General features: G+C 55.3%; 1 protein-coding gene and 1 long non-coding RNA gene across 5 annotated transcripts; one reads left to right on the top strand and one right to left on the bottom strand.

Annotated features, from left to right (window-relative positions):
- Window positions 1-2,760: 2,760 nt before the first annotated feature.
- LOC132495858 (uncharacterized) lies at window positions 2,761-7,520 on the bottom strand. Of its 4 annotated transcripts, XR_009533341.1 has the most exons (5): window positions 6,903-7,520; window positions 6,743-6,784; window positions 5,734-6,232; window positions 4,666-4,842; window positions 2,761-3,465 (listed from the first exon to the last, which is right to left on the bottom strand). It is a non-coding gene; the product is annotated as an uncharacterized LOC132495858 (long non-coding RNA). The 4 variants fall into 4 exon arrangements; XR_009533340.1 differs by having other exon boundaries at window positions 6,743-7,520; XR_009533339.1 differs by having other exon boundaries at window positions 5,734-6,784.
- Window positions 6,776-10,793, top strand: HOXA11 (homeobox A11). Its single transcript, XM_060107776.1, has 2 exons — window positions 6,776-7,554; window positions 8,989-10,793. The coding sequence occupies exons 1-2, from the start codon at window positions 6,840-6,842 to the stop codon at window positions 9,219-9,221; spliced, it is 948 nt and encodes a 315-aa protein (XP_059963759.1). The 5' UTR covers window positions 6,776-6,839; the 3' UTR covers window positions 9,222-10,793.
- Window positions 10,794-11,049: the final 256 nt, after the last annotated feature.

The following is an 11,049-nucleotide window of genomic DNA, read 5'->3' as shown; positions in this document are numbered from 1 at the left end:
TTCGCCCCCAGCCGTATTGAAGAGGAGCTCCCGCAGCCAGGGGTGGCCCAGGCTATGTGCCCGTCGAGTCCTGGAAGAGCTGAGCCCGCGGAAGCTTAGTCCGGGTGAGAGGCAACGCCTTCAAGCTCAGGAGAGCGGACGCGGCTGGATCCGAGTCGTGAGCTCCGGTAGAAACAAGGGACCTGGCGGGGCAGCTGGGCCAGCTGGGCATGGAATAGAATAGGGAAGCAAGGAACCTGCTGGGAGCCTCTACTGAGGTCTCTGAGTCCAGGTCCGCTCCCTCAGTGCATGGCAGGCCTTTGGTGAGAACTTTGATGCTCTTCTTCTCCTGCCTAAAATATGGGCCAAGAAGTGAGGTGCATTCTGCCAAAGGTAAAAATCCCTGACTCCCAGACCCCAAGAACCCCCTCACTGTGCTGTGGAGGGGTCGGGGCCCCTTCCCTCTGCCCATAGCCTGCTTGCAGCAGGTCACCGCATCAGGCCTAGTGGTCAATCGCTTAAACCTGCTCTGCCGCCGAGCTTATTGCTCCAGGTGAATCAAAGAGGCCCTGCAAATGATTTCATCTTTTTTTTTTTTAACAGAATACAGGAAAGCTGAGCTGTATCCCTAGGGCTGCATGGGTGGAATCTTGAGGGGACAGTAGGTAGGTAGAAGGATTGTCCGTGGACAGGTACCATCGCAGAACTGCCTATCAGGGCACATAGGGGAGACTCCTAGGGCAGGGTTTGACTAGGCAGGGGCTCGCTCTTCTCCAGCCTGGAGTGTGAGCCATGGATCGAGGCTGAGTAGAACCGGAGGAGCCTGGGGAACTGCCCTAGGTGGCAGCTGAAGCTTGGAGTATGGGAGGTTCCTGTTAGCCACAGCCATGCGGACCAAGACCCCGAGGACCAGAAATGGCCTTCTGGTTGGGCTGCCGTCTTTTGTCCTCTTTCTTACGGATACACTTGGCTAAGGCAACCCAAGCCCCGTTTGGGCCGAAGTTGCGGGGAGAATGGAAGGCAGACACTGGGAACCAGGGCTTTGCCCTTCAACCCCCACCCCCATCTGTTCCCACTCAGTAGGGGAAAAAAATCTTTATTAGAGTCCACCACGATAAAAATAAAAATAGTTCTTCTCAAAGGAAGTAACCCTCTTTCTCCCATCACTTTGGGACACACGAGACTAAATAATAACCAGCTTGCTTGGGTGTCTGAGACCCTCTGCTAAACCCTATGCCCCACCCCTCAGTGGCCAGTGGAAGGACGTGGACTTCTTCAGATCTTTAGGGACCTTGGAGATTGGGCCTGTGAGTCAGATAAGAACCAACCATAAGGTCAAGTTCAAGGCATTACCTGTTCCCCTGCTTTAGGGAAGGGAGGAGGAGCTTGTGGGTGGGACAGGTGCCTCTCCAAGCCAAGGAGATAAATTAACCCCTGCCTCCACCTAGTAGTGATAGAAGGGGGTCTCCTGATAGTTCATTGAAGCCTCAGTGCCTCCTCTAGACGGTGCCTGGAAATGTGATTAGTTGGCCACGATCTGCCAATAGACCATTTCCTAAGAACAAATTCTAGGAGATCTCCTGAGCTTCCCAGACAACCCATCTCCCAGGCTTACCATGGAGGACAGATGTACCTCCAGGATATCTCCCACTTGGAAAGAGAAAGCCCCCAAATGGCGGCCTGGCCTCCAGCCCCGTGAAGGGCTTGATAGCCATTTCCACCCTGGGTCCTCCAGCTGGCTCTTGCACCTGTGTGCAGTATGATCACAGGGGTTGAAATGGTCTTTTGTATAGCCTTCTAGAAACAGGTGTGGCATTTAGGGACAGAGGAAGGTAGGGGCTCAGACCAGTAAGAAAAAGCAAAAAATTTGGTGCCCTATGTGATCCACAGATAAACAACTGTTGATCTTTGGGAGTGAATTTTGGTTTGTCAGGTGGGCCTTACCCCTCCCAGGCCGGCTGCCATCCAAGGTTGCCAGGCCTAGAAAATCAGGAGCTGAGTCCTAAGAAGAGAAGGAGAGAATGTTGATCAGAGAGGGAGGGAGAGAAAAAGAACCTGGAATGGAGTATTCAGAAGAAGGAAGTGAGAGGTCCAGTTCAGACCCCTGGTGGAGGCCTGAATTGGGGGAGAGTCAGGAACTTAACCAGCCTCCTTTCTCTGTGCTTTCCGAACTGAGTGCCCTCCAGTGGCACCTCAGCTCTTGCTCAGCTTAGGGGAGGTATCGGAAGAGGCGGGAGGCCGCAGAAGGGGAGACTCAGCTGGAAAGAGGCAGGAGACCAGCAAGCAGGAGCCGCAGGGAGATGGAGACGGATGGCTAGGGAGGTAATAGAGTGAGCGGACAGCCTGATGTTGGCATTCACACTAAGGGTTGTGCACTGAGCAGTCACAGGGCTGCAAGTGGCACGGGGACTTCAGGTTCTCAGATTCCGGGACAATGAGCCGCTGCCAGAGGCCAAGCCAGCCCCGAAGAGAGAGGAGGGCAGCCTAGCAGCATGGCCAGTTGGGGTTGGGAACCCCGGAGTGTGGAGGCGCTCCCTGCCCCCCAGCTCTATCCTCCCTCAGAGTGAGCGGGTGTTAGGCTGCCTATCAAGTGATGGTCCTTTCTGCTCACATCCCTTGAATGACTCTGCTGGAAACGCCCCCAGCATGACAACACCGGTGCACACTAACTGTGCCAAGGCTACCCAGCCTGGGCACTGCCAGCAGGCACCCTCCGGCTGCTGCCCAGACCCCTCGGCTGCAAGAAGAAGGGGAGGCGGCAGTGCTGGGCAGAGGCATCTGGACACACTTTATTCCCATATTCCGCCTGGGAAGGCGCGTGGAGTGCAGGGCTCCCGAATCCCCGCCACGGAGCACTCAGCCCGCCCGCCAAGGAGGGTCCGGAAGGTGTTGCAGAATCCCCCAACCCCCCACTTTTAGGGCTAAATCAAATGAAGTTTGGAAAGGCTTGGTCTGCTTTGCTGAGCAAATCGCCTCGTTAGCCGTTTCCGCCTGACAAGGCTGGCTCCGGCGCCAGCCTTCTCCTCTCCGGGTGGCCATCTCCAAATGCTGCGCGGGGAGCAACGGGTCGGCCCTGCGAGGGCTGCCTGGACCCTGAAGTTTGGAAAAACAAGAAGAGGTTGAAATGGCTCCCTCCCTTCTCCGCAGACACACACGCACCGTCAAGCCGCCGCCACTTCCTGCCTTTGTTTTTCTTCCTCCCAAACATTTTTGGCCTCTTGCATTAGCTGCCGTGGGGCTCCGGGTTGACGATAAAAGGAAATACACACTGAAGACTGTTTTCTGGAGATGGCCTCACACTGTGGAGCTCCTGAGAAAGAACAACTCATGGGAAACCAGTCTCCAGGGCCAATGTCACAGCCATGCCCGTCCTGGACTCTTCAAAAAATGCAACTCGCACTTGGCCTTCCAGGACAGCCTTAGCTCCCCACCACCCCGTCGGGTGTTCTCTTGAGCCGGGTGGGCTCAGCTTGGCTGTTGGGCCTCCTGCAAAGCGGAAGAGTCAATTAGGCTCAGAGCAAAGTCAAAACCAAGGACCCGAAGCTCTGCCTCCCCTGCCTCCCTAAGATTTGGTCTGATCCTCAGAGCTGCACCTACCTCCAAATAGCACCCCCAAAAACCATTCACACCGCCAGTATATTCCAGGCAAGGGGGGCAGAAGCAGGCAAAGCTGGGAACAGTGCGCAGCACTGGGGATCAGAGCATCCCCCTCCCGTCCCTAACGGGGAACTAAAAGCATTCGCCGCTCCAGGCGGTTTCCCTCCTAGCATCAAGAGCCCTTATCCTCATCCATCTTCACAGCAACGCCCCCACTCACCCCCTTCCAGGCTGCAAGACCCTCCCGGCACCCCGCTTTGGTTCAGCCGAATTGCCCTTCCAGCCGCTCCTAGAGCGCCTTCCCCTGCCCCAGCCTTTCCTCGGGAATTCGCCTTTGTCTCCTGCAGACACCCATGGGATCCAGACTGACCAGCACCCTCTCGGCTTGGCTCTCAAGAACATGGGAGGCACTAGTTCTACGGAACGGCACATATCCCTATACCAACCCTTCTGTGGTGACCCCCCTCTTCCTGGCACCAAGGGGAAAACCGATCTAATGGGGAGAGGGGCTGCGTGCAGCTAGGGTAGGTAGCCTGGCGTCCCCCGCTGGCAGGCCACTGCAGCCGGTCTGCTCAGGCACAGGCTGAAGTTGACTGCCAACACTGCTATAAAACCCCAGGTCTGTCTAGAACAGTTTTTGGTTCTCCTAGACGCCCCCGGGTTCAATTATAGTCTTAAAAGCCCTAATGCAAGTGCAAGAATTTGTTTGCCTTCACCCAGGGGCAGGGCAAGCCCCGCAATGGTGGCGCCTTTGTTATGGCAAAGTCACTGAAACCCCTCAAGCATTCCTTTTGTCCGAGGGTCGGGGTGGCGGGGACTGGGTGGGCTGCTGGGAGAGAGTTTGAGAGAGCCAAAATCAGCCAGGGAATGACTTAAATACTGCTGTTCGCAAACCTCTCCTTCTCCCTTTTATATTCAGTCTTCAAGAAAGAGATGCTGTGGAGAAATAAATATTTTGCCTTGTTGGTCACCGCTGGAAATAGAAGTTTTTTCGCTGCAGGGCAATCCTGTAACTGTGATTCCCAGCTTTAGGAGGTCTCAAGCTGCCCTTCCCAATGACCTTCCTTCCCACCAGACCTTTTCACTCACCCCGATACTGCCCTCTTCACAAGCCACAGTGGCCAAATATGTCAAGCTGGAGATGCACAAATAATTTCAAGTTCAGCTCTCAGGGATTCAAGGGGCATGGAAGTTCTTGCAGCAAATCCTGAATAAAGCGTTCATTAAACCAATGTGTCGGAGTAGTTTGATTTGTGATACGCAACCCTGTAAAGGAGGGGGGGGTTGGAGCCACATAAACATAAATGCTAATAAATTAGTGTACTCCACTACAGAGTAATTACTCGATATTATTGATATTTATAGCAAGTATTCAAATGCAATGGTGGGCCATCATTTAGAGAAAATACATAATGAGAATATTTCTTTTCCAGTGCAATACACGATTAGATTTTGTTATTGTGTCAGTTACAGTTAGCTCAGCAATAAATAAATAAATCGATGTTGACACTTAAATACCAAAGATCTTAGAGGTTATACTCTAAATCTCCCCAAGATATATAAATACCTTCGGCTATTTCCTGGATGGGGAAAGGGAAAAGGTTATTCTTTTTCATTTTTCAACTCTCCTTCAGCGACATCCAGTTCCTTCCAAGAAGATAGGTGTGGGGAGGCCTCAGAGCTGAACCCCTCCCAGCGCCTGGCCCTGCCTGGCTGCTCTATGCCCTCCTCTTCTGCTTCTCCCAAACATTGTTCATTCAGTGCTGCAGGATGGCAAGCATTTTTCACCATCTCATTTTTTTTTCTTTCCTCTTCCCAAGAAAGCTAGACTCATACTAGCTGCTATGGCCTCTGTCTCTCTCTTTAGCTCAAACCTAGCCTTTTCAAAGCGTTCTTTTCACCCAAGGTGCTGGGAGGTTCAGACAGACGCCTCTTTTCTTTGGCATTGTGTCCCTTCTGTGGGATGAGTAGCCGGAAAGGCGCCGAGCCTTCTGAGTTTCTGCCCTGCACATCCCTGGTTCTCAAGCTTTGCAGAGGAAAGGTGGCGTGTTACCCCTTTCTCAGCCACGGCTCCCTGGCCCTCGCCCCCTGCTCACTGCCCCCACTCTCCCTACAGCTCTGGAGCTCAGCTGTGGGCTCCCGGAAGGTGCAGCATACCCAGGAGAAGTCTCCTTGGATGTCAGCGCCTCTAAAGAAGCCCAAGGCTCGCCTCAATTCCATGGTTCCCCGAGTCCTCAGCTCCAGAAGACCCGGCAGAGGGGCGGGCGGACCAGTGCGCAGCGGCGCAGCTCCCACGCCTCTGGCTCTGCGGTGTCACTCCGAACCCCGGCAGACAGCGAGGAGGAGCGGGTTTCTCCAAGGGCAGGGCGTGGGGTGAGGAGGCCGGCAGGGAGAAAGGGAGGTGGATCCCGGGTGAGACGAAGGGCTTTCCGGGACCTGCGGATCCCTGACAAACCGCGGGGGAAGCCGCCCAGGTTGTTGGCGGTTTAGGGACGGAAGGCACTAAAGCGCTTCGGAAGTGACCATGAATGCGAGCGTGTAATCAAGTCACCGTGCAAATCGGGCGAGCCACGAGGCAGGCACATCCACGGCTGCAAACCCTGGCCCGAAGGGGGTCCGGCCAAAGTCGGAGGCAGAGGTGGTTCCCAAAGCAAGCCTGTGGGAGGGGGACAGCGAAGAAGGAGGTGCGAACGCGAGCCTCCAGGCGAATAGATTCCAAGACCACGCACGGGCCACGCAGCGACGAGCTCCCACCCGGCCACCCCCAGCCTGTGGCTTCCCTCACCCGGGGAGTGGTGGGTGGCAGGAGTTGAGCTCTCTCACCGCCCTCGGCGCACTCGAGGGCCAGGACCGTGCAGCTGAGCACAAGCAATTGGCACGGGGTAGCACCCAGCCTCGCCGCGCGCCGGGAGGCCCCCCCCCCCCAGCCAACATGAGTTACACCGGCGATTACGTGCTTTCGGTGAGAACACCGAGTGACGATCTGTTGCTTCCCCTGAGGTGGCTACAAAGAAAGGAAGCCGGGGGCGGGGGGGGGGGGTGGAAGAAAGGAAAGGAAAGGGGGGGGGAAGGTCCGGACTAGCTAGCAGCTTGTCAATTTCAACATCGGGTCACATGACCAGCACCTCCCTGCTAAGGATGGGGATAGATTTCCACGTCAGCTTACGTCTCCAAATTTCTACTTCACGGATCCGCTTCAAAGAGGCAGCTGCAGTGGAGAATCATGTTAAGCTCGGCTACTGCGGAAAGCCCAAGGTAGCCCAATGATGGATTTTGATGAGCGTGGCCCCTGCTCCTCTAACATGTATTTGCCAAGTTGTACTTACTACGTCTCGGGTCCAGATTTCTCCAGCCTCCCTTCTTTTCTGCCCCAGACCCCGTCTTCGCGCCCAATGACATACTCCTACTCTTCCAACCTGCCCCAGGTCCAACCCGTGCGCGAAGTGACCTTCAGAGAATACGCCATTGAGCCCGCCACTAAATGGCACCCCCGCGGCAATCTGGCCCACTGCTACTCCGCGGAGGAGCTCGTGCACAGAGACTGCCTGCAGGCGCCCAGCGCGGCCGGCGTGCCTGGCGACGTGCTGGCCAAGAGCTCGGCCAACGTCTACCACCACCCCACCCCCGCCGTCTCGTCCAATTTCTATAGCACCGTGGGCCGAAACGGCGTCCTGCCACAGGCTTTCGACCAGTTTTTCGAGACGGCCTACGGCACCCCGGAAAACCTCGCCTCCTCCGACTACCCTGGGGACAAGAGCGCCGAGAAGGGGCCCCCGGCAGCCGCGGCGACCTCCGCGGCGGCGGCGGCGGCGGCAGCGGCCACGGGCACGCCGGCAACTTCAAGTTCGGACAGCGGCGCCGGCGGCTGCCGGGAGGCGGCGGCGGCGGCGGAGGAAAAGGAGCGGCGGCGGCGCCCCGAGAGCAGCAGCAGCCCCGAGTCGTCTTCCGGCCACACTGAGGACAAGGCCGGCGGCTCCAGTACGTATAAAGGCAGCGCCCTGCGCTTTATGAAAGGGGAGTTGGAAATCTAGCGCAGCACCGCTGTTAAATTTTTATATGCTGTTTTATAAGCATATAAGGTTTATGAAGGGCCTTTAGGTTTCCCCCAACAAAACTTTGTTATAAAAGGCGGGATCACGTGGCGAGTGCTGAAATTGGCCGTGAAATACCCACCGGCCAAGGCATGCCTGCAAAAAAAACAAAAAAAAAAAAACAAAACAAAACAAACAAAAAACCCCACACAACTGCCCTTTCCCCTTTTTCCCCTTCTCAGCTCCCAAGCCCAGCAGCACGACCCCTCTCGGGACCAGGTCGGGGCTGGGGAGCCGGAGGTGGGCGCCTGTAAATTCCCCTTGCAAGGGCTCCGGAGCCTTTGATAGCGAGGTAATCCGGAGATTTTTATAAAAGCCATGTGTTGCGCCGGGATTCCAGTCCCGGCCGGGATTCAAAGACATCGCTGTTTAACGATGGCACTAGGAGCGTGTTTAACATATAAAATAGCCCGCTTTGCTCGAGTAATACATTAAAAGAAACAAACTAACCCAAAGTTGGCCTTTTTGTCCAAAGGAAGCCATTTTCCTGTGGCGCGGTGGCAATTACGTGCTGCCTTCTGTCCGACTGCATGTTACAGTTGTTATTCAATCTGTCAAAAGCGGGTTTTTTTCTTTACTTCTGGTGGAGTTTTATTGAAAGGGGAGCAAGTCGAGCCTGCCCGCAGATCTGGGAAACCCCTCGTTCCTCCACCCTATCGGAATAGCACCCCTGCTCTGCCGGGGGGACCAGGATGGCTGTGTGGCCTTGGTGTTCAGGAAAGGCCCAGGGTAGGGGGCTTCCGCTGCCACCTCCCCACCTCGCGGAAGCCAGGAGGCTGGCCGGGGAGGCAGGAGCTGATGGCCAGGACTCAGGCTGACGGAGACCCGGCAGCTGCCCCAGATGTTAACGAGGGCCAAGTCCCGCCGCAGCCGGGAAAGACTGGGGCTGGGGCCGCCTTTACTGCCTCGGGAACCGGCCGCCCAGGTGCTGGAAGGTGAAATGTCCGCGGGCGGGCGGCTGTTTGTTTAGTCTGGCCAGGCTGTAGGCAGCCGGCGACCCCCGCTCGCTGCTTTGAAAGCGGTTTCAGCGGCGCAAACTCGCCTGTTGCATTGAGGAGCCCTCCTTTCTGCTCTGGGGCAGAGTAAGCAGCTTCCCTGGGGGCCTATCTAGGGAGCTGGCTTTTATCTGGAGCTGAGCCTCCACCGGCAGCCTCTCCCCAGCCGGCAGTAGGAGCCTGAAGGCAGGGACCTGGGGGGACCTTGATGGGGCTTGGGCAGGGCCTCCAGTCCCTGCGGCCAGCCCTTTTCCTCCACTTGGGGCTCTGGGATGTATTAAAGCCGTCACACCTGGCTCTCTCCCTGCCTCTTTCTCCCTTCACAGGTGGCCAACGAACCCGAAAAAAGCGCTGCCCCTACACCAAGTACCAGATCCGGGAGCTGGAGCGGGAGTTCTTCTTCAGTGTGTACATCAACAAAGAGAAGCGCCTGCAGCTGTCTCGCATGCTCAACCTCACTGACCGCCAAGTCAAAATCTGGTTTCAGAACAGGAGAATGAAGGAAAAAAAAATTAACAGAGACCGTTTACAGTACTACTCGGCCAACCCGCTCCTCTAAGGCTCCAGCCAACTGGAACTGGGTGGGGGGCTTCATACACATGAGATTATAGGCAGATTTTGACCTTGACAAGGTCAAGGCACGCGGTGACTTTTGAAGAAAGGCAATGTGCAAGAGAGAGGAGGCTACACGGAGACAGCCTGGAAGGAGGCCTCTCGGGACGCTCCTGGGCATCGGTGGTTAAGATTTCTAACAATAATTGGATTTGGAGAGTTGTGCATCAACGAGAATGAATGGTTCGGGGCCGCTGGTGGTTCACTCTTGGAGACTGCAGAGCTTCGGGTTGGGTGTGGTCTCCATCAGGGACTGGGCCCCCTCCAGGCCCCCTGGAGAATGACCCCGACCAGGGACCCTCCACATGGAGCCTGTCCACTTCCAGGACCCCTGCGTCAAGATCTCCAAACCCAGTTCAGTTTGGGAACAGGAGCAGAAGGAAAGGGGAGGATTCCTAGACATCCGGATTGGGGCTCTTTTCCAAAGCCAATGTGAAAGATGACTGGGCTAAGAGGACGCTGTGAGGTGGGAGAGGGCTGCTGATCCTTGAGGGGAAAATAATCTACTATTCCAGGTGGCATTAGGGGCTCTCCACCCGCTCCTAGCCACTCACCACACTGTCCCAGGCCTGATCTTCCAGCAGTCGACTTCTGCAGCTCACCTAGTTTTTCCTACCGATTAGGGTGTTCGTCCTGGCCTGCCACTCTGGCCTAAAGCCTAGTGACAGAGCAGACCATTCCCTAAGGTGGAAGACATCAAAAAGCCGAGAGGCTGCACCCAGGCCGCTGGCCCCCAGATCCCTGCAGGAAATGCCTGTGGAGTGCGGCAGCTTGGCAAAGTCTACAGCACACTTAAATCGAGCTTGGATTTGCTCAGCGGAGCGGCGGAGCAGCAGAGCAGCGGGCCTGGCCAGCGGTCCCTGGCTATGAGGGGCCTGAGCCCCCCAAGCACCCAGTTCCCACGCCACGCTCTGCCCATCGTCACCCCAGAACTGAGCTTGGAAGCTTCCAGCGACCTTCCAAGAGCTCGAGAGTGATTTGGAATTATTTTAAAAGATAAATATTATATTATATATATATATATATTTCCCTGAAAGAACCAAAGCAAATTTTAAAGATGCAATGTAGAGGGGGGAAAAAGATGAAGAAAATATTTAAAGGCTCTATCTGTTTACAGTGTTCCATGGTTAAACTCACTCACTGCTAAAAATATTTGAATGTACGCTTCATACAGGGATGGTGTTCAAAAGACTTGTAAATAAAGGAACTATAACCTATTTTGTTTGAATATATATATATTGCCATTAGTTGATTGCCTTTGGGGTATTGGAGGGGATGGGAAGTGTGTCGGGAATGGTCTTTTTAATTTCTTGCAATATTTGAAAAGTGTTAGGGAGATGCTCTGAGGTTGTTCGGCCCTCCAGGGTCTGGGGACCTCAGCTGAGAAAGGCAGGCACCCTTCCATTAAATCTCCTCTGCCCCGCTGTGTTAAGAAGCGTCTGGTGGCTCTGTTTGTAACAGGAGTATTGGCCTGTCCTCCATTCTCACCCACTGCGTATGTCGCAGCATGTACACAGGTGACAGGGCACAAGGAAAATAAAGGCTGTGGAAACTTGAGTATTGGGTCCTGGTGTGACATTCCTCTCCCCGCTCGCCTTTTACTGCCAAATGTCTGCCCCCCACCCAGCACCAACACCACCACCCCCCTTAGGAAAGGGGCAAGTTACTAGGCCCCTGAGCGGGTGGGGAGGTGACTTAGGATTTAACTCCATTAGAAGCCAAACTTAGGAAGCCAAGGTGAATGGCCAGGTCCTTGGCTTCCCTCACATGGGGAA

This window comes from Mesoplodon densirostris, chromosome 9 (genome assembly GCF_025265405.1).
Source record: "Mesoplodon densirostris isolate mMesDen1 chromosome 9, mMesDen1 primary haplotype, whole genome shotgun sequence".
NCBI classification, from domain to species: domain Eukaryota; kingdom Metazoa; phylum Chordata; class Mammalia; order Artiodactyla; family Ziphiidae; genus Mesoplodon; species Mesoplodon densirostris.
Note: the sequence above shows the minus strand (reverse complement) of the source record. Positions and strands in the feature narration are given on the sequence as shown.

Excerpts from the sequence above, each read along its gene's own strand:
- HOXA11 (XM_060107776.1), top strand. The coding sequence starts at position 6,840 with ATGATGGATTTTGATGAGCGTGGCCCCTGCTCCTCTAACATGTATTTG. Across the intron at positions 7,555-8,988 it reads GGACAAGGCCGGCGGCTCCA|GTGGCCAACGAACCCGAAAA; the intron begins GTACGTATAAAG and ends CTCCCTTCACAG.